Raw genomic sequence first — 26,444 nt, 5'->3', positions numbered from 1 at the left:
AACGAACACGTTATTTGAATGGGAAAGAGCCGAGTCACAGTGCAAACCTGTGGTTCTCAATGCTGGCTACATTTTGGAATCACCTGAAGGTGTTTAGAAATACAGATTAGCATCTCCCACCCCAGGTATTTTAGTTTAATGGGCCAGGGTGGGATCCCAGCCACTGGCAAGTTTTAAACACTCAGCAGGTGCAATTCAAACCAGATGTGAGAACATCTGACAGAACAGTCTACTACAGGTTGCCAGCTGGCCCTGGTTAGCCCCTCTAAATCAGACACAAGGATTTGTTTAGGGATGGGGCAGAAGGTGACAGATTCCTGTATCTGGGTTCCTGCTCTACCCAGCATGATGCCTAGTACCTCAGCATTCACTTTTCAACAGCAGCAACCTGGCATCTGAACTTTGTCACAGACTATAACAATAGTGTCCTGCCCAGTGATCTGGGGTATGGGACAGTTAGTCACACTTTATCCCTGCTTCCCCACCCAACATCACCTTCACGGGTAGTGATCTCCCTGCGTGGTATGATCGCACTCATTCACCAGGGATTTGCACTAATATGGTTTTTGTGTCCTGGCTGCTTTCAAAAAAAAAAAAAAAAATGTTGTTTTCCTCCCCAAGCTCTTGGATTTTGAAAAGAAGAAAGTGTATACCCTCAAGGTGGAAGCCTCTAATCCCCATGTCGAACCCCGGTTTCTCTACCTGGGCCCCTTCAAAGATTCAGCCACTGTGAGAATCGTGGTGGAGGACATAGACGAGCCTCCTGTCTTCAGCAAACTGGCCTACGTTCTCCAAATACGAGAAGATGCTCAGATCAACACGACCATAGGCTCAGTCACAGCTCAGGACCCTGACGCCGCCAGGAATCCTGTCAAGTAAGCCCACCTCAGTGATGTCTCTTTCATAAGTCTATCGATTTTATTTTTTTTTAATTCATTTGACAGAGACTGAGAGAGAGAGAATGGGCATGTCAAGGCCTTCAGCCACTGCAAAAGAACTCCAGACATGTGCGCCCCCTTGTGCATCTGGCTAACATGGGTCCTAGAGAATCGACTCTGGGTCCTTTGGCTTTGCCAAAGGCAAACGCTTTAACCGCTAAGCCATCTCTCCAACCCTAGTCTATCTATTTAATATTCAGTGATCTCCTACCCCTTAGAATAGAGGAATAATCCAGTTAGACAGTTATGCTTTCCTGACCAACTACTCCAAACATTTCCTTTCTCATTGCAAAAATGCTATTTTAGCAAGGGCATACACTTAAAATACACAAAACTTGAAAGAAAAAAACTCAAGAACAAGTGAAAAGAAGTTTTCCCTTTATATGGAGGTAATAGAACGTAAGGCAACCGAATGCCCCAGGGCTCTTTGAAAGGTTGAAGGTTTTCTAAGGTTTAAGGTTTGCTAAAGAGTGCTATAGGGAAATAAACCAACCAGCCAATGTTCTCAAAAGTCTTCTTTTCAAGGCCTGGCAGAACCTAACATGGAACTTACAGGCAGAAATATGCTCCACTTCAATACATGACTTTTCCCCTTGCAAAAGTAAATATAAACAAAAATAACATTCATGGGCTGGAGAGATGGCTTAGCGGTTAAGCGCTTGCCTGTGAAGCCTAAGGACCCTGGTTCGAGGCTCGGTTCCCCAGGTCCCATGTTAGCCAGATGCACAAGGGGGCGCACGCGTCTGGAGTTCGTTTGCAGAGGCTGGAAGCCCTGGCGCGCCCATTCTCTCTCTCTCCCTCTATCTGTCTTTCTCTCTGTGTCTGTCGCTCTCAAATAAATTTAAAAAAAAATAATAACATTCATAATATATGTCTATGAAATCCTAAAGACATTAATAGAACAGAATCCAAAATGAACGCTACATAAACAAGCTCTATCTTCTATATACTTTCATGATACCTTAATTTTTGTCACACTGTAAGAAAACCTTATTGCTTCAGGATTTCTAGAATCATGAAAATACTGGAGTCCATCCACCTCTAACCTTCAGCCAGTAGCCTTGCTGATGAAATGAGAAAAATGCTAAGCCAGAGTGCCACAGTATATATTATTTCCCATAAATATAGTAAGCAGATTGAAAAGCTTGACAGAGACACCATCGGTATATTCTTTTTTTTTAATTGAGAACTTTATTACATGAACTTACTGCAATTTGGCCATAGTCCCATCAGGTTATACTCTTTCTTTAAAAAGATATTTTTGTTTAGTTATTTGAGAAAGAGATAAGAAGGGAGGGGAAAGAAAGAGAGAAAGAGAGAGGGAGAATAAGAGGATGGGCACACCCAGACCTCCTGTCACTGTAAATAAACTCCAGACACACGTGCCACATTGTGCATCTGGATTTACAGGAGTACTGGGGAACTGAACCTGAGCCATCAAGCTTGACAAAGCAAAATTCCCTTAGCCACTGAGTCATCTCACTGGCCCCCAGATTATACTGCTATGGTCCCTCTCTCCTGCCCCTATCCCCTGAGGGCCCTTCTCAGTGGCATTATGAGCAGTCAGTATGGGGTCACCAGTCAGTCTCTGTGGTGGGAACAATGCCTCAGACGACCCTTCCCACCCTGTGGCTCTCACATTCTTTCTGCCCCCCTCTTCCTCAATGTTTTCTGAGCCTTGGAGGACATAAGTCTCTCTTAGCATTGAGCTCTCCGCAGCCTCTGATTTTATGTTTTGAGTCTCCTCAATGTCTACTGCCACCTCCCTAAAGGAGGGTCTCAGACAGGCAGTGAGAACAGCACGCAGATTTGACATTCCACCTCCTCCGTGTTGTTCCGACAGCCTAGCAGATGTGACAGAGATGAGTCATCCCAAGCTAGGCAGTCAGAACTTTTTTTTTTTCTTGTCATATTGATGGATTTTGAGTCTCCCTGGTATTTAGCAACATCTATTAAAAGCAGATTCTCTAGCCAAGAGTGACAGAAGCATGGATCAAAAGGGATAAACATAGACATTTAAAAGAATTTTTTGATGGACGTAATTTCTCCTTTTAGCTAAAGGGTCCAAGCCATGGGCTTCTGATTTTGTTGCCTGTACTAGGTATAAATTCCCCCCAGCCCCTGCCACTGAACATGCTTCGTGTCCAATCAGAGAGCAATTGATTAACCCCATAATCTATGTACCACTGTTGCACCTGTGTGTGTAACTTGCCTGACTGGTTGGTTTTGTTGCTGGCTTATTCATGCTGCTGGTGACATTTACCCTCGAGCAGCTCACATGGTGCTTTCCAACACTACAAGAACCAGCCAGTAAAGAGCTGGATTCCCACTCAGTTTCAGCATGATCTCTCAATGTCCTGTGACCACAGTGTCCTGTAACTACAGCTTGTGGTGTGATCTTACCATTTAATTCTGGTGACCTACGTTTTGGGGAGGAGGCCCTATAGGCCTCCCTGGACAACAGCTCACTGTGGGGTAGTAACCTAGTTTTGACACTGATATTTACTAGCAGTAGTCTATGGTTTTAGGGTAATGCTTTCTACAGGGTGCTTCTCAAACTATCAATCTCTCTCCATTCTCGCTCTCTCACTCTTTTTAAGAGAGTTATATTTTAATTAACTAACTAACCAAGAGGAAGGTTTCTGTGGTACTGATTCATGCTGTCATTAGTTTATCATTACTTTTGTGTAGCTCCCCACTCTTCCCATCACCCCAGGTCTCTCTATACCCTTCCAGCCCCTGTATTCTCTCTCTCCACTTGCCTGTCAAGTATCCCTTCCTTTCATCCCTCCCCACTTCTCCTCTCTCCAGGCCTCAAACTAGCTTTCTTACCAGTACTACTGATACTTACTACAACTCACGAGTGAACAAACAGGTCTATGTTAGGATCCAAACATAAGAGAAAACATGGTGGTGTTTGTCTTTCTGAGCCTGGGTAACCTTGCTTCATATGATTTTTTTATTCAAGTCTACCCATTTTTTTTCTACAAATTTCATAAATTCATTATTCCTTGATGCTGAGTCAGATTCCATTGTGTAAATGCACCACATCTTCACTCTCCACTCATTAGTTAAGTAACATCTGGCTAATAACATTTCCTAGTCATTTCCACAAGTAAATTTTTATCAGAGTGTCTCCATGCACCAGACACATTTTAAGCACATGGAAGACAGTAAAGAGCCATAGTGCACCCTAAGCGTGGGAGCTCACAGATAGAAATAAAGGATAAAAAGGCATCTGTGTGGGCTGGAGAGATTGCTTAGTGGTTAAGGTGCTTGCCTGCTCAGCCAGAGGACCCAGGTTCAATTCCCCAGTGCCCACATATGCCAGATGTACAAGGTGGTACATGCATCTGGAGTTTGTTTGCAGTGGCTAGAAGCCCTAGCATGCCTGTTTGTTCTCTCTCTCTCACTCACTCGCTCTCTCTCTCTCTCTCTCTCTCTCTCTCAAATAAACAAAATGTTTCTTTAAAAATGCATCTGTCAGCTTGGATTGGTGGCACACATCTTTAATCCTAGCACTCGAGAGGCAGAAGTAGGAGAATCACTATAAGTTCAAGGCCACCCTGAGACTATGTAGTGAATAGCAGATCAGCCTTGCCTAGAATAAACCCTACATTGAGCAACCAAAAATCAATAAATAAATGCATCTGTCAGATGACAAAGATGTCTAAAAATAAAATGATATAGATGTGGGCTGGAGAGATAGCTTAGTGGTTAAGGTGCTTGCCTATGAAGCGTAAGGACCCATGTTCAATCTCTCTCCAGATCCCACATAAGCCAGATGCACAAAGGTGAGGCAAGCACAAGGTTATACATGCCCACTAGGTGGCACAAGTGTCTGGAGTTCAATTGCAATTCAATGGCTGAGGACCTGGTCACCAATTCTCTCTCTCTCTTTCTCTCTTGCCCTTGCTTTCTCTAAAATAAAAAATAATAAAAGATATAAATGCTATTTTATATTTTTATAAGAAGGCTTCTCCTTAGTAGGGAATCATTTCAGTAAATATTTGAATGAGAGAGGCTGGCTGAAGAGTTGGATCAGTGGTTAAGAGTGCTTGCCGCTTAAGCACAAGGGCCTCTTGAGCTAAAGACGACTAAAATTGACTCACCAAACTCAACACACTCAAAAAAAAAAACTGGAGGACTGGAAAGATGTCTTAGTTAAGGTGCTTGCCTGCAAAGCCAAAGGACCTAGGTTCAATTCCCCAGGACTCATGTAAGCCAGCTGCACAATGTGGTACATGCATCTGGAGTTCCTTTGCAGTGACTGGAGGTCCTGGCACATCCATTCTCTCTCTCTCTCTCCCTTTTTCTCTTTCAAGTAAATAAATAAAAATAAATATCTAAAACATTTAAAAAAAAAAAAACTGGAGCTGGGGAGATTGTTTAGCAGTTAAGGCTCTTGCCTTCAAAGCCTAACAACCAGGGTTCAATTCCCCAGCACCCATATAAAGCCAGATGCAGAGTGGCATATGCGTTTGGAGTTCATTTGCAATGACCAGAGGCTTGGGTGCACCCATTCTCTCTGTCTCTTTCTGTCTCTCTTCTCTATCTCACTGCTTGCAAATAAATAAAAGTATTTTTAAAAAACTGAAGCAATAGTCATGGCATAGTGATTAAAGTGAAAGGCCAGAAAGGAAAAAAAAGTATGGGCATGATCACGCCCTCCGTCCACAGGAAAGCAGTTGGTGGTAGAGATGGAGAATAAAAAGTAACTGGGGCTTGCAGACAGACAGCAGTTCTGGGTGAGGAAGAGGCCTTACCTCAAGAAGCTATGCAGATGAGAGAGAAGACAGAGACACCTGACTTTCTCCTCTGGCCTCTGCACCCATGGACATGGGGCATAGACATCTGCACACATGTGTACACATCACACACGCTGTGCACACACTGTATGCACAAAGAAAAGAAAGATTTGAAGGAAACAAAAGGGCAAAACAGGGCTGGAGAGATGGCTTAGCAGTTAAGGAGCTTGCCTGTGGAGCTGAGGACCCATGTTTGACTCTCCAGATCCCACATAAGCCAGATGTACAAGGTGACACAAGTTTGATTGCAGTGGCTGGAAGCCCTGGTGCCCCAATTCTCTCTTTCTCTCTCTCAAAAAAAAAAAAAAGAGGAAAACATGATGAATCGGGATGTCTTCTAGAAGTGAGAGAGGAGGGAAGAAGGTAGAGAGAGAGTAAGAGAGAGAGAGATCAGGTAGGAGGCAACAGAGAGGTTTGGCAAATGGTGAGAAAGAGGCCCTACTGGGCTTTGTGGTCCATGGTGAGACTGAATTTTATTTAATCGAAGTGAAAAGCCACTGGGAAGCTTTGAACAGAAGAGTTGCCTAATCCAGCACTACAACTGAACATGTCCAGTTTGCAGCATGAGAAACATCAGTCCGGATAAAAGAACTGTGGCCAGAGGGCAGTTGCCTTCTAACCTCAGTTCCCCTTGTTCAGTGAAACCTTCTGATACCCTCACTTCTCAAACACGAAAAATACCTAGCTTACTTTCAGGGAGTTTAAATTTTAAATCATTGGGCAAATAGAATCGTATTTTCATCTTCCTATTGGAATATGTAAACCAGTGTGGTGGCATAGGCCTTTAATCCCAGCACTTGGGAGGCAGATATAGGAGGATCTCTGTGAGTTCGAGGCCAGCCTGAAATTACAGAGTGAGTTCCAGGTCAACTCTGGGCTAGAGTGAGAACCTACCTAAAAAAAAAAAAAAAAAAAAACTAGAATATCTATAAGACACCTTGAATTGGGCTGTGGTCAACCCAAAGTAACCATATGTGAGCTTTTACTCATATAGCATGAATAATTGAAGTATTTTTTATAACTGTTCTCTCACTTGGAATTTGTTCTGACTGCATAAGGGAAAAAAATAAACTTTAGCAAGTCAATGTCAAGTCCAATTAAAAAGTGATCATCTTAGAAGTTTACCAACGCAAGCTTCATTTAACTCTCTGGTAGATCAACATGGTTTTACGTTGAATAGACAATGTCATTGGTATATTTAAGCTAAATATTTTTATGTCTACTTTACTTTTTATACCGTTTTTACCCACTGCATAATTTTGCAAGAGTAAGGAAGTAGTTAACTTGTTCAACTAGATTGGCTGCTGGTTAATTCTAAGGTCTTTTGCTATCCACCTTCCCTTGTCACATTGTATTTCATATATAAATGTAGATCTAAAACCAGAAATCCACATAGAATACATTGGCATATAAATGCATGTTCCAGTGGCTTCTTTTATGTGATAAAATGCATTCTTTTTTAAGTTTTTTAATTTTATTACGTATTTACTTGAGAGAGAAAGAGGATGGGTGTGCCAGTACCTCCAGCCACTGCAAACAAATGCCAGATACATGTGCCACCTTGTGCATCTGGCTTATGTGGGTCCTGGGGAGTCAGACTTGGGTCCTTAGGCTTTGCAAGCAAGTGCCTTAATCACTAAGACCCCTCTCTAGCACATAAAATGTATTCTTTTTTTTTTTGGTTTTTCGAGGTAGGGTCTCACTCTAGCCCAGGCTGACCTGGAATTCACTATGTAGTCTCAGGGTGGCCTCAAACTCACGGTGATCCTCCTACCTCTGCCTCCCAAGTGCTGGGATTAAAGGCGTGCGCCACCATGCCCGGCTCATAAAATGTATTCTTATAATGAAAAAGAATATGTCTACATGAAGTTTGGGGTTATTCTAGAGGTCAATATTGAACAACTATGACCTAGGCAGTATGGCAGATGAACAATAGATTGATATTGTATATATGTAAGTACAATGATTGAGATGGGGAGGTAATATGATGGAGAATGGAATTTCAAAGGGGAAAGTGGGGGGGGAGAGAGGGAATTTCCATGGGATATTCTTTTAATATATATATTTTTTTAATTTTTTATTTATTTATTTGAGAGCGACAGACACAGAGAGAAAGACAGATAGAGGGAGAGAGAGAGAATGGGCGCGCCAGGGCTTCCAGCCTCTGCAAACGAAGTCCAGACGCGTGCGCCCCCTTGTGCATCTGGCTAACGTGGGACCTGGGGAACCGAGACTCGAACCGGGCTCCTTAGGCTTCACAGGCAAGCGCTTAACCGCTAAGCCATCTCTCTAGCCCGGGATATTTTTTTATAATCATGGAAAATGCTAATAAAAATTTTAAAAAATAAAAATAAAAAAAAGAAAATGTTAAACACCAATTATTTGTTAGTATACAATCACTTTGTTAACCACAAAATTCTTCCCTTTCAACAACTTTATCACAAAAGCCTTTTGATATCCATGGGCTGATCTCATAATATGACACTGCAATTACTGTGGAAAATTTACATGCAAACCTATCTTCTTTCCTACTATTCAAATTCTCCTGACACCAGGGTAAATCACAAGACAGATCATTTAATCACAGGATACAATGAAGACCCAGGGGAGTGGGGAGTTCCTTGGCAGAATGATCCGCTGCAGTTGTGAGGGGCTCCATTGCCATATTTCCTTCTAACAATGATCACAACTAATGCAACTGGGTAGTAAATATCAATGGTATAAACTGAAATTACTTTGGAGAATAAAAACATCAAAAAGAAAATACACCTCTGTGTGCAAGCATCTTTCCCAAACAATATAGGTATTTTAGGTTTTTCTATTAATTTTTAATCTTCTAATTAGGAAAAAACAATATAAATTTAGTATTTCCCAAATAGTTAATCTTCTCTCTTTAAAATTTAAAAACTGCTTTCAACTAAAACTTCCTCCCTTCTCACCCTTTATTTCAAGGTTTGATGGGAAACGTGATTACTTGTAAAAGTTAAAACTAGAGCAGAAAGCAAAGAGAGAAAGGACCAGAAGACTACCACTGGATGTAATTGTAACAGCTTACACAGGCACCAAACAGCACTCGTTAAGATGGATAATTTACATGACAGAAATGTTTATAGATAATTTCTCAGTCATCCATACGGGAATTTCCTTTTTAGTCATTAATTAATTATATGTTGACTCTGTGTAATCAATATTTATCATTCATTCTCAGAACTGAAGAAGGTGACCTACTTAATTGAATGATGGTGCCTAAATTCTTCACAAATGTTGGTTCATGACAGAAATGGCAAAACAGCTTCCATTCCCTCTCTCTTTTTTTTTTTTTTTTCTTTCTCTTCAAAGTAGGGTCTCACTCTAGCTCAGATTGACCTGGATCTCACTATGTAGTTTCATGGTGACGTCAAACTCATAGTGATTCTCCTACTTCTGCCTCCGAAGCACTGGGATTAAAGGGCCACCATGCCCATCTATGTTTCCCTTTTAATAATAAAATATGCTATCTTAAATATATTGAAACCAAAATTCAGACCTACCAATATGAGGTTTAAAAAATTTATAATGGTTGAAAGCCTATATCATTTAGACACCTGCTAAACTAAAAAGTAAACTATTAAGATAAAGCACATTGTTTATTATTATATCTCACTACTTATAGTTAAAAGGAAAAATAATTCCTTGAAGTAGAATCTTGGACTTGGATACTCTTGCAAACTAGTACACCATTCATAATAATCCTAGATGTGTCTATTTAGATCACTTAAAATGTATTTTTAAATAAGGAAATATTTTTAAGCCTCCTTTCATAATGTTTTGAGAATCCAGCTAAAATGGGATATCATTTTTCCTAAGCGCCTTAAAATATCAATTTTCTTCATATATTTTCTTTAATGTATAGATACATACACTCCCCCCTTTATGTAGCTATAATAAAAATTAGTAACAAAAATAAATAAATGGGCAAAACTAGTAGCAAATTTCGAAAATAAGATAATATTGCTCAAAAACCTGTTAATCTTCCATCAGTTTTAGGGTTAAAGACTCTATCTTTGATTTCTAAGATACCTTTCTTGGTTCTCTTTAAGTGTCTACAAACTCTCCTTTAATATTTATCTCGTCCTCTGTGCTGGGACTGTGGGTCTTTGTTCCCACTGGGCCTTTAAGTGAGTCTATCCTTAGCATCTCTCCCCTTAATGAATGTCCTTTGCCTGAGCCATCGCAAGAAACCTAGGCTGCCTGTGCAGATCCTTGCCACCTTGGTGTTCCTCCCACACCTCAATTGCCACATATCAAAAATGAAGCTTGAAATTAGCCCCAAGTCTTGTTTTTCACTTCTCTTTCATTTTCTTGGGACAGCATCATCTATTGTCCTCAGCTCAACCAATCATCTTTGTGGAACGTGGCTTAAATCAGGACACTGTCCATCTTGGAACCTGAGGGGAGATTTATGTGGCATTGAGGATAAGCCTCACCCCTTACTGTAGCCAACTCACCCTTCCACAGTATGGGCTCTGAACCCCTATCCAATTCCTTCCCCTGTATGGCTCTCCTGCCTCACCCACACTAACCACTTTGTACTTAGGAAAACAAAATGATGTTTTAATAAGATGGATAATATAAAAATAACTAATACCTTATATGGACACAAAACATGTACATCAAAGTGCTAAAGACCTAAAAACTTAATTTAAAACACAATATTAGGGCTAGGGAGATAGTTCCATGGATAGAGTGCTTACCTCACGAGCGTGAGGACCTGAACTCCATCCCCAGTACCCGCATACAATGCCAAGCACCATGAGGTGCGCCCATAACCCTAACTCTGTTAAAATGAAGGCAGGCAGAACCATGGTCGTCACTGGCCATTCCCTGTGAGCTAATCAGCAAGCTCTCAGCCACTGAGAGACCCTGTCAGTCAGCCACTGAGAGACCCTGTTTCAAAAAGAGGCAGAAGGAACACCTGAGAATGACACCCAAGCTTATCCTCTGGCTTCTACACACACTGGCATGCATGAGCACCCATCCATGCCACACACATAAGCACATACGTAATAATTACTGTACAGAGGATATAAATTACACATTAAAAAGAAACTGGTGGAGCTGGAGAGATTGCTTAGTGGTTAAGGCGCTTGCCTGCCAAAGGACCCAGGTTCCCAGGTTGGATTCCCCAGGACCCACGTAAGCCAGACGTACAAGATGGTGCATGAGTTCGTTTGGAGGGCTAGAGGCCCTGGTGCACCCATTCTCTCTCTCTCTCAAATAAATAAATTGAATTAAATACATTTTTAAAAGAAAAAAAGAAGAGAAACTGGTGGTAATCCTCAAAATCACACAACCTGTCCAGTGAGTTTATTATTAAAGCTCAATTGTAAAGAACTATTTGATCAAACCATTTTGCCTAATGTTCATATATAGATACATTGCAAGTAGAAAGATTAATAAAAGATATTCTTGGAATAACTTTGCGGTGTGAGAAAGAACAGCTGCACAGGAGTCTTTCTAAATTCCACTCTGCGTTTTCAGGTATTCTGTGGACCGACACACAGACATGGACAGAATATTCAACATTGATTCTGGAAATGGTTCGATTTTTACATCAAAACTTCTTGACCGAGAAACACTGCTGTGGCACAACATTACAGTGATAGCCACAGAGATCAGTAAGTCCCACCTCGTCCCTGCTTGTTGGAGTGAGTGTGTCTGCGAGGGCTGGTGAACAAAGGCTGAAACGGACCGCCTTGTCTGGATGGTTCTGCTCTAGACCTATAGGGGGAAAGAGCTCTGGAGAGTCATGTCATGACATTTCTTCTCAGTGTGTGTAGCTTTGATCATAAATGGAAAGTGAATTCTGGAAGTCATGGAATTTGGAAACAATGAAATAAGAATGCATCTCTCAAGTCCAATAGAATTAATGTTTAGTGCCTTTGATTCCTCAAAGCTCATCAACCAGGAAATCACAGAAACCGCTGAAGAAATGCTCTCTCAGACATGGTATAGAGGGCAGGGGGCAGGTGGGATCAAACGTCGTTCAAAATGTAGGCATTTCTTAACTTCCCTTGGTTATTCATTCTCTAGCTTTCTATAGAATTTCTGTTTCAAGATCTTTATAGAATTAAGAGATACAAATTATCACTCTTCTGTAGCATACCATTGTGAGTAATACAAACCACCAAGTAATCAATAAAATGTTCAGAATCAATTTTTAGGGTGCACCACATGAAATTGAAAGCAGAGAAAAATAGTTCCAAAAGAATGTTTCAAATTAACTGATTTTTCCCAATGAAAGTGAATGTGAATTATAAACACAATGTGAAGGCTGAAGCACATAAAGGAAAAATGATCTATAAAGTAATATTTTTAGTGTTTAAAATGCGCTTCTATGTGAGCACTTTTCCGCTTTTGTTTTTAATTTTAAAATTTCTAAACACTGTTATCTCAGTTGAGCATCTGGTATGAAATATTCCATATCAAATGGTTTATTACAGTTGCATTTTGTCAACATCACTCATGAGATTTTAAGTCGCTGGAGGCTCTTGGGCGAAATAATAAACACCCAACATGGCCAAGTGAAGCGGTGTTGTTTGATGGTGGTAAGGATGCTTCATTAGACATTTGTTAGGTAGGAATTTGCCTTTCAGAATTTGTGCCAAGGAACTGGTGTGGATACCAGTAACAGGGCACACTTCGAGCTTTCAAATTACTAAATGATTTCCCACCAAAAAGGGCCATTTTTCAAAACATCATGAAATTTTATTTTTTTTATGCAGTAGATATTTTATAAGGGTTTTAGGCTTATGCCTAAATTTTTCTGTTATTAGTATTTAAATACTCTTGAAAGTATGAGTGATTAAGTTTGATCAAAACTCACATACACCTACATTCACTTTAGAAAGATAGATGAGGAAAATAGATGCCAGGGATTAAGAGCTTACTCTCAAAAGTTGTTTACTACCTTTGATGTATGAGAAATAACAAGCTTGTATAATACCAGGCTATTCTTGCCCAAAGCCTTTCTCCTTGTGGTTGCCTCTTCCTCGAAAACTAGAAATCATTACACAGCTTAGTCCTTTTTTTGTTTTTGTTTATATATATATATATATATATATATATATCCATTATAGAGTCTCAGAGAAGAAGTGGCCCCTGCTCATCCTATTCAAAGTACCATCTCTACCTCTGTAAATCTCATTTCTCTCTCTAATCTCTCCATAGCATTTGTCATCTGATGCACTGTATTCTTATGTGTATAGAGTTTCTCTATTCCTGGGTCAAAATAAGTGTCCACAATGCAAGGTCTTTATTATGTTCCCTACATATCCCAGCATCCTAAATAATACCCAGATCATAGTAGTTTTAGATGGCCCATACAAATTGGCACAGGAGCAAAGTGAGTAGAGACAAGGAAAGAGGCCCACTCCCTGAGTCTTACCAGGATTCTGGCATAAGATTATCACCTACCAGCAAAATTATCACAGATGACAACCAAAATACTCCCTGTATTTCACTTCTGCTCCCTCATTTTCCTAGATAGACAGCTTGGTCTTTGGAGTCAGACAGGACCGAGTTTAAATTTAGGTTTAATTCCTCATTACTTCTGTGAGTACAGATAAATTATTTAACTTCTTTGTGTCCTGTATATAAATAACATAAGAGCAATAACTATAGGAATTTGGGGCTGGGGAGATGGCTCAGTCAATAAAGTGTTTGCCTTACTGGCTTGAGAACCTGAGTGCAGATCCCCAGTGCCCATGTAAAGTGCAGAGCATTGGTGACAAGAGTCTGTAGTCCCAGTGCTGGTAAGGCAAAGTCAAGGAGGATCTCCTGGGCTTGCTGGCTAGCTAGTGTAGCTGAGTTGGGGAGCTCTGGGTCTGTGAGAGACCCTGTCTCAAAATGTATAAATAAATAAGTAAATCTGGCTTGCAAACTCTCGCGCACCTCCACACAGATGTGCACCCCCACACATGCACGCTACACACAGGGCATTAAATAAGTTGACATAGCCAAGTTTTCAGTGTGATGTCCAGCTGTTTTTCAGATTGAAGCTGAAATAACAAGACAAATTTTGGTAGCTTTTCAATTCTGTTCTTCTTTTTGTCCACATGGTTTCCCCCATCTGCCTGCTTCCTTGGCATCCACTTCTAAAATGCCTTCCAAATTTTTACCTTAGGGTTTGTTAGGTACAAGTGGGTGTTTCCATCAACTCCAGAAGAACCAAGCTATCTTCTTTCTTGTTACCACATTGGTGTTCAATACACTTGGGGAAGTCTGCACACAAATGAGAATGAGGGAATGAATGAGGATCATCTATAGAGAGTTGGTGCTCATCATATAAATGCCCATTTCCCATTTCTTTCTTTTTGGTGTACGGCAGATAATCCAAAGCAAAGCAGCCGAGTTCCTCTATATATTAAAGTTCTAGATGTCAATGATAACGCCCCAGAATTTGCTGAGTTCTATGAAACATTTGTCTGTGAGAAGGCAAAGGCAGACCAGGTGAGTTGTATAAGAAAGTACCATCATTACAATACAGTACAGTTATTAACACCATAAATAAGAACCACGGTGAATGCGTCGCTTTCACAAGAGAACAAGCAGTTGTTGAAAACTAGGAGTTCATCAGTCTCCAAGGCTAATGCTGATTCCAAATCAGTCCTAAATTTTCGTTAAAGTAGATTAATCACAGTGTCGTTTGGAAAAACTCTTTATTGGTGAACAGATAGTTAGATTGCTATAGACACTCAAAGGTAATATAACTGCAGTATATTTTACAACTGTGTGTGATTCAGCTTCACTTACTTACATTGTCCATCTGTATGAGCAATACAGATTCATGAATGATTGTCCCAGATGTCATCATCTGAAATAGGCCTTTGCTGCCAGTGTTATGAAAATTATGCTACACTTTGTCAAAATAAAAGTTCACTGGTAAAAGACATTGGAAATGAAAAGCTACAGTTACTGTGTCTTGTACACTAATTTTCTTTGTAGTTTTTTTTTTTTTTTTTTAGCAAGTTGGTAGCTTATGAGCAGGCCAGGAATGTGCCTCTAAACAGGCTGTCCAAAGACTGCTTCAGCATTGTTAAAGATCACGTTGTCAAAGATCATTGTGATATTTCATAGTTTACGATCTCATCAGGGCAGTGTTTCTAAACCCAGGTAACTTTGTTCCCTAGAGATATACAGCAATGTCTAGAGACTTTTTTTTTTTAATTTTTCTATTAGTTATGGACATACTTAGTATGGAAACAACACATGTTGGTATAATCCTTTCCTTCATCTCTGCCCCCTTTCCAAAGGGGCCCTCCTCATTGCGGATGCAGGTTATCCCCACGGGGATTGTGGGTTGTGCATTGTGGGGGCAGCAGTCAGTTATGGGGGAGAGGCAATGTCTCTGGGCATCATGTCCCAACTTGTGGCTCTAACAATCTTTCACCACCCCCACCCCCACTGCAAGAATTCCTGAGTCATGTTGGGTGTATTTTACATCTACTTCAGTGATGGGCTCTCAGGAGCCTCTGGATTAGAGACAGTTTTGATTGTCGCAACTTAGAAGGGTGCTCTTGGTATAAAGACGAGTGAGGTCAGGGTTGCTGTTAAATGGCCTGTAGTACACATCAGCTCTATGTCTTCCTAACCCATCAGTTCCTTAAATAGAATGGACTGATTATTTTTTGAAAGGCTGTTATTTTTAGCAAAGAAAAACATAATAAAATCATCTGGGCATGGTGGCTCACACCTTCATTCCCAGAACATGGGAGGCTAAGGTAGGAGGATCACCATGAGTTTGATGTCGGCCTGGGCTACAGAGTGAGTTCTAGCTCAGCCTGGGCTACAGGGAGACCCTGCCTCAAATATCAAACAACAACAACAAAACCAGATTTTTTTTTTAAATCACAGATATAAGCAATTTACTGCAAATCCATAAGAAACGCTTCTCGGTTATCAAAACTTCACAACATTTGGGTTATATTTCAGTTGATTCAGACCCTACATGCTGTCGACAAGGACGACCCTTACAGTGGACACCAATTCTCCTTCTCTTTGGCCCCTGAAGCCGCCAGTGGCTCCAATTTCACCGTTCAAGACAACAAAGGTAAAGTGAGCCCGCCGCTATCCCTGGCGGTCTCCGTCACATCTGATCCAGGGTATGAAGGGGCGCCACACACATTCATCACTTCCTTTTCTGGTTCCAGACAACACTGCAGGAATCTTAACTCGGAAAAATGGCTATAATAGACATGAGATGAGCACCTACCTCCTGCCTGTGGTCATTTCAGACAACGACTACCCAGTCCAAAGCAGCACTGGGACAGTGACTGTCCGGGTCTGTGCATGTGACCACCATGGGAACATGCAGTCCTGCCATGCGGAGGCCCTCATCCACCCCACGGGACTGAGCACGGGGGCTCTGGTGGCCATCCTTCTGTGCATCGTTATCCTACTAGGTAAACTGCTTCTCCCTGCATCTTATCTCCCCTTGGTGAGGGGCACACACTGTTACTGTGACACTCTAGATTTTTCCGCCTCCCCCAGTAAGGCATACAGCCTGATCTAGGTGAGTAGAGTTATATGCTGAGAATCTGTTCTGTTCAAACATGAAACTCGTTTTTTTTTTGTTTTGTTTTGTTTTTGGTTTTGTTTTGTTTTGCTTGACAATGGCTTTGGAGAATGAACAAATGTGCAACGTGCCCATGCCTTTGCTTGCCCAGGGGCACCATCCCCTCAAAAGAATATCTTGTCTATCAAGCTAGAAATGAATCTCAGGAGTATTTGAGGGCAATTTACAGGTTCCTTTTGCATTCCGTTTGTGATTTAATATTTAACTTGGCAAACGTTGTTAAATTTTGAAGGGTTAAAGTCCTTTGTCGTGGGGTATATGACAAAAACCCTTTCTACAAAGGTAAAGTTTAACAGCGATGGAAAACTAGAATAAGGATTATGACGATGTTTTCTTCCTCACCCAGGAAAAATCAAAGTGTGAAATTGTATTTATCCTAGTAAGCTTATTTCTATCTGGCCAATTGAGTGGCTACCTTCATAGCATTGCTCTGGTTATTACATACAAAATGTCTATTATTTTCAGGTTGTTAATAACTTCTGTTTGGGAAACAAATGTGGAATCCCAAAGAAATGAATATAATAAAGGTGAAAACCAAGTCTTTTCTGGTTGGCATAAAAAGTCTTCCCTCAAAAGTCTCATATGTTGGAGGTTTATATCCAAGCTGAGGTGCTATTGAGAGGTAATTGGATCAAAAGGAACATCAAAGAACCAAAGTGGCCATGGCCTGAAATCTTTGAATCTATGAGCCAAAATATACCTTCCCCTCTTGAAGTTGTTGTTCTCAGGAATTTTCTCACAGCAGCAGAAACTGACTAACACATGGTCTAACAATGATACAAATCTTTTTTTTTTTTTAATTTCTACTAACTAATTGAGCCAAACATCAGTTAAAATCTGAGTCCACAAGCCATTGACTATTAGTGGACTAAGAAATCAAATGTTAGCTAATGTAACCCTTCCAAAAAATAAAAACAGTGGGCTGGAGAGATTGTTTAGCAGGTAAGGCACTTGCCTGTGAAGCCTTAGGACCCAGGTTCAATTCCCACATAAGCCAGATGCACAAGGTGGCATATGCAGCTGGAGTTCATTTCAGTAGCTAGAGGCCCTGGCATACCCATTCATCTCCCTCTGTCCATATGCCTCTTCTTCTCTCTCTCTCTTTCTCCAATAATTTTAAATAAAAATATTTTTAAAAAAATAAGTAAAAACAAGATTTGGGGGCTGGAGAGATGGCTTAGCGGTTAAGCGCTTGCCTGTGAAGCTTAAGAACCCCGGTTCGAGGCTCGGTTCCCCAGGTCCCACGTTAGCCAGATGCACAAGGGGGCGCACGCGTCTGGAGTTCGTTTGCAGAGGCTGGAAGCCCTGGCGCGCCCATTCTCTCTCTCTCCCACTATCTGTCTTTCTCTCTGTGTCTGTCGCTCTCAAATAAATAAATAAATAAAATTTTTTAAAAAAAAAGATTTGGAAAGCCTACCTACACAATGGAAAAATTAAAAGAAGTTAAGGTTAGCCTAGATTACACAGGGCATGGCAAACCCTTTTTTAAGTGAAGCCAGAATAGCAAGGAGAAGCATAGAAAAGGAAGTGTGTTTTCCCCAAGAAAAGACTGCACAGGTATCTCCACCCAAGAGCTTCTCATTCCAGAACAGTGCTGCTCATTAACAGAAACCCGGGAGCTCCCTCCACCCCGTAACTGTGATCCTCATCCCAACCAAAGTTTAGACAAAGTGTTAAAAACTGACAGTGTGCAAAGACAAATCAGTGTTCCTAATGGTGAGAATCTGTAAGAAATATTTTGGAAGAAAATATGAGTATTTATTATGATTATTATTATTATTATCAAAGGGGTGTTTTTCAAAAGTTCTGAATGGCCAGGCTGTGCTCAGGTGGGCGTACCTGGCTTCTTTATGTAGCCTCCTGAAGGAGAACATGTTCGTATCTACAGGAGCTTATCCATTCTTTTCTTCCTCAACCGTCTATTCTTTCTTTTTATTTTATACTTTGAAGATAATTTCTTAGGTTACCATGAAAGGCAATGGGCTTCCTCATGGCATCTTCATATGTGGATGTTGTTAGCTTTGTTGCCATGTACTCCACTCACTCTCTGCTCTTCCTGGGGCCCCTGCCCCCCTTTTACTGGTTTCCTTCCTTTTCCCAGATAGACCACCCTTCTGCTTTCCTATCATGTCATTACTATTTCTGTTTCCCACCTCCCTTAAGATCTCCTCCTCTCTCATGATCCATGTTCTAGTTTTGTGACCTACACTCACATATATAAATACACACACACACACACACACACACACACACACACACACACACATTGTTTTAATTCTAAGTTCCATATATAAGAGAAAACATGTGGTATTTATCTTACAGAGCCTGGCTTATTTCACTAAACATGATTTTGGTTCCATCCATTTTCCTGAAAATGTCATTTTCCTTTGTTATTTTCCTTTATGGCTACATGAAATTCCATTGCATGGGGCAGTAGAGATGCCTCAGCCAGTAAAATGCTTGCCATGCAAGCACGAGAAGCTGAGTTTGGATTCCCCAGCACCCATGTAAAAAGCCAAGCACAGTGGCATGCACCTGTGATACCAGTGCTGGGGAAGGCAGGGTGGAGACAGGAAGATCTCTGAGGCTTACAGGCCAGATACCAGTTCTGGGGGAGTAGAGACAGAAGTATTCCTGGGTCTCACTGACCAAATACTTTAGTCTAATCATTGTACTTCAGGTTCAGTGAGAGACTCAAAAAAAAAAAAAAATCAAGGTGGGGCTGGAGGGATGGCTTAGCAGTTAAGGCATTTGCCTGAAAAGCCAAAGGACCCAGGTTCTATTCCCCAGGACCCCCGTTAGCCAGATGCACAAGGGGGCACATGCGTCTGGAGTTCATTTGCAGTGGCTGGAGGCCCTGGTGCACCCATTCTCCATTCTCTCTCTGTCTCTCTCTCTGTGTCTCTGTCTCTCTCTCTCTCTCTCTCTCCTCCCTCTTTCTCTGTTAAATAAATAAAAATCAAGGTGTAAGAGCAAAAGAGGAAGAGATCTAACATTGACCCTTAGCCTCCATATGCACCAACACACATCTACACAGATGCATATCACATACAGGCACATTTATACCACGTATAGACACATGCAAAAGGTCCATTGTGTATATGCATCATGGTTTCTCTATCCACTTATCAGTTGATGAGCATGTGGGCCTGGGGAAATTTTCCTGCCTATTGGGAATAACACAGCAGTACTTATGGATGTGCAAGTATCTCTGAAGTAATTACTTTGAGCATCCATCCATTTTCTCTTCTCCATTTTCTTCCTTCTGGCTAACTCACTTTGGAGCTGAGCATAGAGCCCAGTGGTAGAATGCTTACCTTGTAAGCACGAGGTCCTGGGCTCAATCCCTAGCATGGCAAAACAAGCAAACTAGCATGCTTTATCTCCCCCTTTTATTTCCTTCCTCCAGTAAGTTCATGTCTCTTCATCGTTCTTAATTGGCTTCAGTGCCTCCTACACCTTGCGTAGTGTCTGGGGAATCCTGTGCATGATAACAAAAGGAAAAAATTAGATTTAACCTTAACTAGAGTCACATCATAGGCTAGACGGCTAGACCCTGTGCCAGGTGCTTTACAGACATGTTCTACTTATTCCTCAGAACTACCTGGGGTATATATAAAAACTAGAGGCACCAGTCCTGTAACTAAATCACATATGTGATAAGAACTGAATTCCAAGACTAGGTCTCCTCTCTTCCAGGCTATTGCTCTCCCACTGCACTGTGCTTTCCTTGAGAGCAATTTCCAGGCTAAAAGTGAAAACTAAACCTTAAACTGGGACAATTCAAGAAATCAGAGGCAATCCTGAGAGGTTGCCTGAAAAGAAGCACCGCATTGATGTATGAGAACATCTGGGACAGGAGTTGAATGAGGGCGGGGGATGGAGCTCAGAGATAGGGCACTTGCCTCCTATGCATGAGGCCCGGGGTCCACCTCCCAGAACTGCCAAAAGAAAGAACAAATATGGATTTTATGGCATAGGGTATTTTTCAGTTAAAGCCAGAAGCATTGGGACAACAGCTACATCTAGAAAACTTTCACACTGGCCCATTCCTCATGACAGTGCTGGGCATCACACTGTTACTTCCCTTTGCCAAATAAGAAATCAAAACCAGATTAGAAAGAGCAAATTATGTAAATTAATCTAAAGCTGTTTATCATAAGATTTAAGCACAACTTTGCCTAAGTCTACAATAATTCTCACTCCCTACCCCCCTCCCCAAAAAATCATTCTGCTGTCCTCTGGCCCCAAAGGGGTAAGAAAAGAGGAGACTCGGCATAAATGAATCGCACTGTTATTCCAAATGCCTCTGCCCCACATGCTTAAAAGTCACACTTTCCATTTATAAAAGTTAGCTTTAGGGGCTGGAGAGATGGCTTAGCGGCTAAGGTGTTTGCCTGCAAAGCCAAAGGATCCCAGTTCGATTCTTCAGGACCCATGTAAGCCAGATGCACAAGGGGTACATGCATCTGGAGTTTGTTTGCAGTGACTGGAGGCCCAGGCGCTCTCTCTCTCTCTCTCTCTCTCTCTCTCTCTCTCTCTCAAGTAAATAATTAAAATATATTTTTTAAAAAGTTAGCTTTCAAAAAGATCTTTCTTCAAGGCACTTATTAAACTCAAGATATGCTGTTCTGATAGGCACTAAACTAATAAGAAAAGGATACAGGTAGTTTTAGCTGTAGAATTACACTATGAATAAATGCCTTTGACTTTTTGGATATGCCCTCACCCCTCTAGATAGCAGGACTTTTAGATGTACATAGAACTTAAATTAAAAAAAAAAATAAACAATCCAAGTGATTTTGTTTGGAGAAGAATTGGGATGTGGTAAATGTTTGCTATTTTGCCCTTAATGACAGAGAAGTCGTGGTCATTGGGAAGTTGAATTCTTCAGCGGGAGTTGGCTTGGCCCTATTCTCTGATCCCAAAAGCTGCCTTTACTTTTTACTTTTTTTTTCTTTTTCTTTTTTTTTTTTTTTTTTTTTTTTTTTTTTTTTTTTTTTGTCACTGGTCACGCCAGAAAGCAGAATAGAATGTAGAGGATGGAGTTCCATGAGCCACATCCCTGCAGGCCTCTACCCACCAACCGTGATGAAAGTGAAATGTTCAGGGACCTGCCAGGTCCCTGGGCACATGGCTCTTCCCTAGCCCTCTCCTCTTCCTGACTCCTTCTGATCCACCACTGGGGCTCCTGGCTGTTCCTCAAATACTATAAGCACGTGCTCTCCTTAGATCCATTTCTGTCTCTCTTTCCCTGGAGAACTCCTCATGTGTTTGATGAAATGATGGGGCCTCTCCTGAGACGACGTGCATACTCCCTTGCACGTACAGAGAAGCCCTCTCCATACTCCTTGCACCACTTTGCTTTTCTTTGTTTATACTGCACTCATCCTCTAGTTCTAATAACTTCCATATATATTATATATATTGATTTTTTATTACTTTAGAGGTGGAGACAGAGAGAGAACGAATTGGTATGCCAGGGCCTCAGTCATGGCAATCACACTCCAGGCGTTAGCGCCACCTAGTGGTCATATGCAACTTTGTGCTGGCTTACATGGGATCTGGAGAGTCCAACGAACATGGGTCCTTAAGCTTCACAGGCAGACGTCTTAACCTGTGAGCCTCTCTCCAGCCCCAAATTGATTTTTTTTTCCTCTCTCTCTCTCCATTCATCCTTCCCCACACCCCTGTCCTCTCCGTGAGGGCAGGGCTTTTTGTTGACATTTTTCATTGATAATATCTAGTACTGTACCTGATAAATAAATATTTACTTTTTAAAACGTGAATGGATACCCTGGGTGGATGTAGTAAACGAGGCATCAGGATACTATCTGATAACAGCAGGGTGGAGTTACACAATCACATACTTGAGAGAACGGTGAGACTGTCTTTCCTCAGGAAAGAGAAAGTGATCCCAATACGCTGCCAGCACAGCAATTGACAATGTAGGCTTTTCAGTCTGTCAGATCTGGATTTGGATGGTTCCTGTATGTGTCACCTCTAAACCTCAGTTTGCTCTCAGGTGAAAATGGGGATGTAATGAGGCCCCTGCATGGGAGGGCTATTAGGATGGCTAAGTAGGATTCAGCATGAAAAGCATCTGGCACAGAGAAAGCTCTCACTAGGCAGCCGATTATTGTTAATATGATTAATGTCTAAGATGACAATATGTAGGTTCATGAGTGTGCAACCATCCATTATTTTAGAGGAAAATATAATTACCCACTAAAAGGCCATTATTCTGTGGATCTTATTGCAAAAGTTCAATTTACATGGCTGACAAAAACTAGGCTGTGCTATGGGTGGAAAAGTATAGCAACATTACTGGTGCTTGGTGCAGTAAAGTCCCCTGGATAAACCCAGGCTAGTAATGCATTTTCCACCCTGGTGGTTGTTTCCCCTGTAGGCTGTTGCTGTATTTTTATTTCCCACCCATAGGTCCATTTGTAAGTAGATGTGTTCTCTCTACAGGCAGCCAGCTTTGTTCCACCAGCCAGCTGTGAAAAAACATCAGAGCTATTTAAACACAATTCTTGCTTTGCCTCTAATTGTAGTTAGAAGGGACATTCTAAAGAAGAAGAAGAAAAAAAAAACATTCTGACCAACACGCTGGTGAAACATGTATCTTTTTTTTTAAGTATTTATTTATTTATTTATTTATTTATTTATTTATTTATTTATTTATTTGAGAGCGACAGACAGAGAGAAAGAGGCAGAGAGACAGAGAGAATGGGCGCGCCAGGGCCTCCAGCCACTGCAAACGAACTCCAGACGCGTGCGCCCCCTTGTGCATCTGGCTAATGTGGGTCCTGGGGAATCGAGCCTCAAACCAGGGTCCTTAGGCTTCACAGGCAAGCGCTTATCTGCTAAGCCATCTCTCCAGCCCGAAACATGAATCTTTTTTTTTTTTTGTTAAAATTTTTTATTTATTGATTTGAGAGCGACAGACACAGAGAGAAAGACAGATAGAGGGAGAGAGAGAGAATGGGCGCGCCAGGGCTTCCAGCCTCTGCAAACGAACTCCAGACGCGTGCGCCCCCTTGTGCATCTGGCTAACATGGGACCTGGGGAACCGAGCCTCGAACCGGGGTCCTTAGGCTTCACAGGCAAGTGCTTAACCGCTAAGCCATCTCTCCAGCCCCCCGAAACATGAATCGTTTATTGAGACTATCCATACATGAACATACTGTCATTTGATCATAATCCCCTCCCATTAATTTTGACCCCTCCCCTACCTATCCCCTTTCTCCTGAACTCTTTCTTCTTTCCAACTAGTTCTCGTTTATTTTTGATGTTTTCCACCTCTTCTGTGCTCCATGTCCAGAAAATGTTTTTTTTTTTTTTTCCCTTCTCTGTTTTAAGTAATATTTATTGGGAACACTAATATTTATTGGGAACAGAAAATGAGGATGGCCCCAAATATTGTGCAGGTCTTCTGGAGGTCACAATAGTCAGTGGCCGCTGGGAGGTCATGAATGTGATGGTCACTTCCTATCTGGGGTGTATATGTCCCAAACACTCCTCTCCATCCTCTGGCTGGACCATAAATAAGAAGAGAAATCTCATTTAAACGCATTTACTTGTCTCGCTCAAACATAAATGCTGTGGAATGTGTATGACTGTCTGTCCCACTTGAGCTTCAGGCTCAGGGTGGCATTTGGAATCCGGGTCTCTCTGGGTTTTATCTGTAACAATATTTCTTTGTATGTGAGAAGGTATGCAAACATCGACATCTCTGCTTGGGGTTTTAAACTAATTTTACACCTTTCTTGGGAAAACGAAGGAAAGAAAGCACAGTGCAAAAGTTATTTTGGACGTGGAGTTGCGCACACCCTTCTGACACATCCTCAAAGGTGCCAGTCTTGTCCTTATAACCAATGCGCGAGCATTCTAGGTGCTTGGCATAATTTGCACTTTTATTTCAGTACGCTCACCATGCACCATAACGGGTCCCTTTAAAATGATTATTTTCTAGCCTTGAAAGGAGTTAATTCCAAAGCCAAGAGAAAAAAAAAAAAAAAACAGGAGTTACTGGCAAAAAAAAAGAATGACATGATAGCCTTCTTTCAAAGAGTCACTGCACTTCTTGGGGTCCAGATGCGATTCCAGATGGAGGGACAAGCGCACCCTTAAAGGTGTGTGAGCGTTGGAGTCCGCGGCCTTCCAGGAGAACTTTTGCAACTTCCAGCGCCGCGTCTGTTTGCGCACGTTTCACTGGGTGGAACATTAACTTCCCTTCCCTCTTTCTGGTTTCTCTTTCTTCCTTCCTTTCTTTCTTCCTTTCTCTCTCTGTCTCTCTCTGTCCTTTCTGCTCTTGTGCCTCCAGTGACAGCGGTGCTGTTCGCGGCCCTGAAAAGGCAGCGGAAGAAGGAGCCGCTGATCCTGTCCAAGGAGGACATCAGGGACAACATCGTGAGCTACAACGACGAGGGCGGCGGCGAGGAGGACACGCAGGCCTTCGACATCGGCACGCTGCGCAACCCCGCGGCCCTGGAGGACGGCCAGCCCCGCCGCGACGTGGCGCCCGAGGCGCGGCTGCTGCCGCCGCGGACTCCGCCGGCCGCCGACAGCGCGGACGTGCGCGCCTTCATCCGCGCGCGGCTGCGGGAGCACGACGCCGACCCCGCCGCGCCGCCCTACGACTCGCTGGCCACCTACGCGTACGAGGGCGCGGGCTCGCCGGCCGCGTCGCTGAGCTCGCTGGAGTCGGCGGCCAGCGACGGCGACCAGGACTACGACTACCTGGGCGACTGGGGACCCCGCTTCCAGAAGCTGGCCGACCTGTACGCGGGGGCGGACAGCGACAAGGACGCCTGACCCGTTGCCTTTTATTGTTCGTTTGTTTGTTTTTTTTTTTTAATCATTATTATTTTTATTATTATTATTATTTTTATTATTTCCCCGTGTGACACAGAAATCCGTGCAAGTGGCTCTTTCTTTCTATTTCTCCCACTATTCAGGGTGCTCCGGGACGAGGAGGGGGGCGGTGCCCGGTTCCAAAGCCAATGGCTGCAGCAAGTCCGCCTGGATCCAACGTTAAAAGTCCTTTTATTTGTATTATTGTTGCTTCTTTTTTTTTTTTTCTTTAATTCCTGGTACATTTTTATGAGCTTCCAAGAGGCAAGTTTTCTTTCTTTCTTTTCTTTTCTTTTTTTTTTTTTAAACTTTTTGAGTTCATCCAGTGTAAGCAAAGGCCCCCGGTGGGCGGTGGAGAGGGCAGCTTGGGGTGAGGGGGGACCTCACCCCGAATGCTGGTCCTGGGGGTGTCTGTTTGCTGCCGTCAACTGGGCCAGCCCCCACTGCTCCAACTCCGCGTTCCACGTGCCGGTGGGGGAAGGGCGTGGGCACTCATGATGAAAATACAGTTTTAGTTAAAAGAAAAGGGAGGAACAACGGGGGAGTCGTTCCTGGTAGATCAGCTCACAAGGAGATAATAATAAACTACACAAGACTAGGTGAGGGTGTGCATGTCCGTCAATGAATTTAAAGTGACAGTGCACCATCTTACTTGTACTTTAAGAACTGTTTCCCGTACCACCTACTATTTGTAACATTGAAGCCATAGGGTTTTTTGTTTTTTGTTTTTTGTTTTTTTTTTTATGATTCTCACTTCTCTTAAGGAATGGAAGTAAAATGAAACGGTCATGTTCAAAGGTAACCAGTCATAAAGAAGTAAGACTGCCTATTCGTATTTTGATATATATATATGGACCATGTAAAAGCTTGCCATCACACCAAATAAAAGAGCAAAGTAGCTTTAAATTTAACAAAAAAAAAAAAAAAAGTTAACGGAGGCAACATTTAGCATATTTTAAAGTTTGGGCCACCAAATGTATCACGGATCACTGAAACTTCTTTCAACTATTAGTGAGCTCATGAGAAATTAGCGTAATAGTTTGAAAGTAACAAAGAATTGTCTAAGACATGCTGTCCGTGTATGTAGGTGTTATGATTCTTCTATACCCAAGAGAAGCAGCAGAGTGCATAACTTATGTTCTTCGAAGCTTCTTACACAGCTAACTCCGCCTAGTAAGGTTAGGTTAAATAAAACTCAAATCCTGCCTTGGAGCTTAAGAAAGT

At 41.9% G+C, this 26,444-nt stretch overlaps 1 protein-coding gene across 3 annotated transcripts in view; it reads left to right on the top strand.

The window, feature by feature from the left end:
• The window catches only part of Cdh6 (cadherin 6), a 153,686-nt gene extending 127,491 nt beyond the window's left edge, over nucleotides 1-26,195 (top strand). For 2 of the 3 annotated variants that reach the window (XM_045132356.1, XM_045132357.1), the window contains exons 7-12: nucleotides 622-875; nucleotides 11,267-11,403; nucleotides 14,115-14,236; nucleotides 15,719-15,836; nucleotides 15,937-16,188; nucleotides 24,691-26,195. In XM_045132356.1, coding sequence (XP_044988291.1) covers nucleotides 622-875; nucleotides 11,267-11,403; nucleotides 14,115-14,236; nucleotides 15,719-15,836; nucleotides 15,937-16,188; nucleotides 24,691-25,181 — 1,374 coding nt within the window. In that variant the 3' untranslated portion in view covers nucleotides 25,182-26,195. Of the gene's footprint in view, nucleotides 1-621; nucleotides 876-11,266; nucleotides 11,404-14,114; nucleotides 14,237-15,718; nucleotides 15,837-15,936; nucleotides 16,299-24,690 lie in introns of all 3 variants that reach the window. The other variant, XM_045132358.1, reaches the window with a different exon arrangement.
• The last annotated feature ends 249 nt before the right edge of the window (nucleotides 26,196-26,444 follow it).

This window comes from Jaculus jaculus, chromosome 13, assembly GCF_020740685.1.
Source record: "Jaculus jaculus isolate mJacJac1 chromosome 13, mJacJac1.mat.Y.cur, whole genome shotgun sequence".
In the NCBI taxonomy this organism is placed as follows: domain Eukaryota; kingdom Metazoa; phylum Chordata; class Mammalia; order Rodentia; family Dipodidae; genus Jaculus; species Jaculus jaculus.
Note: the sequence above shows the minus strand (reverse complement) of the source record. Positions and strands in the feature narration are given on the sequence as shown.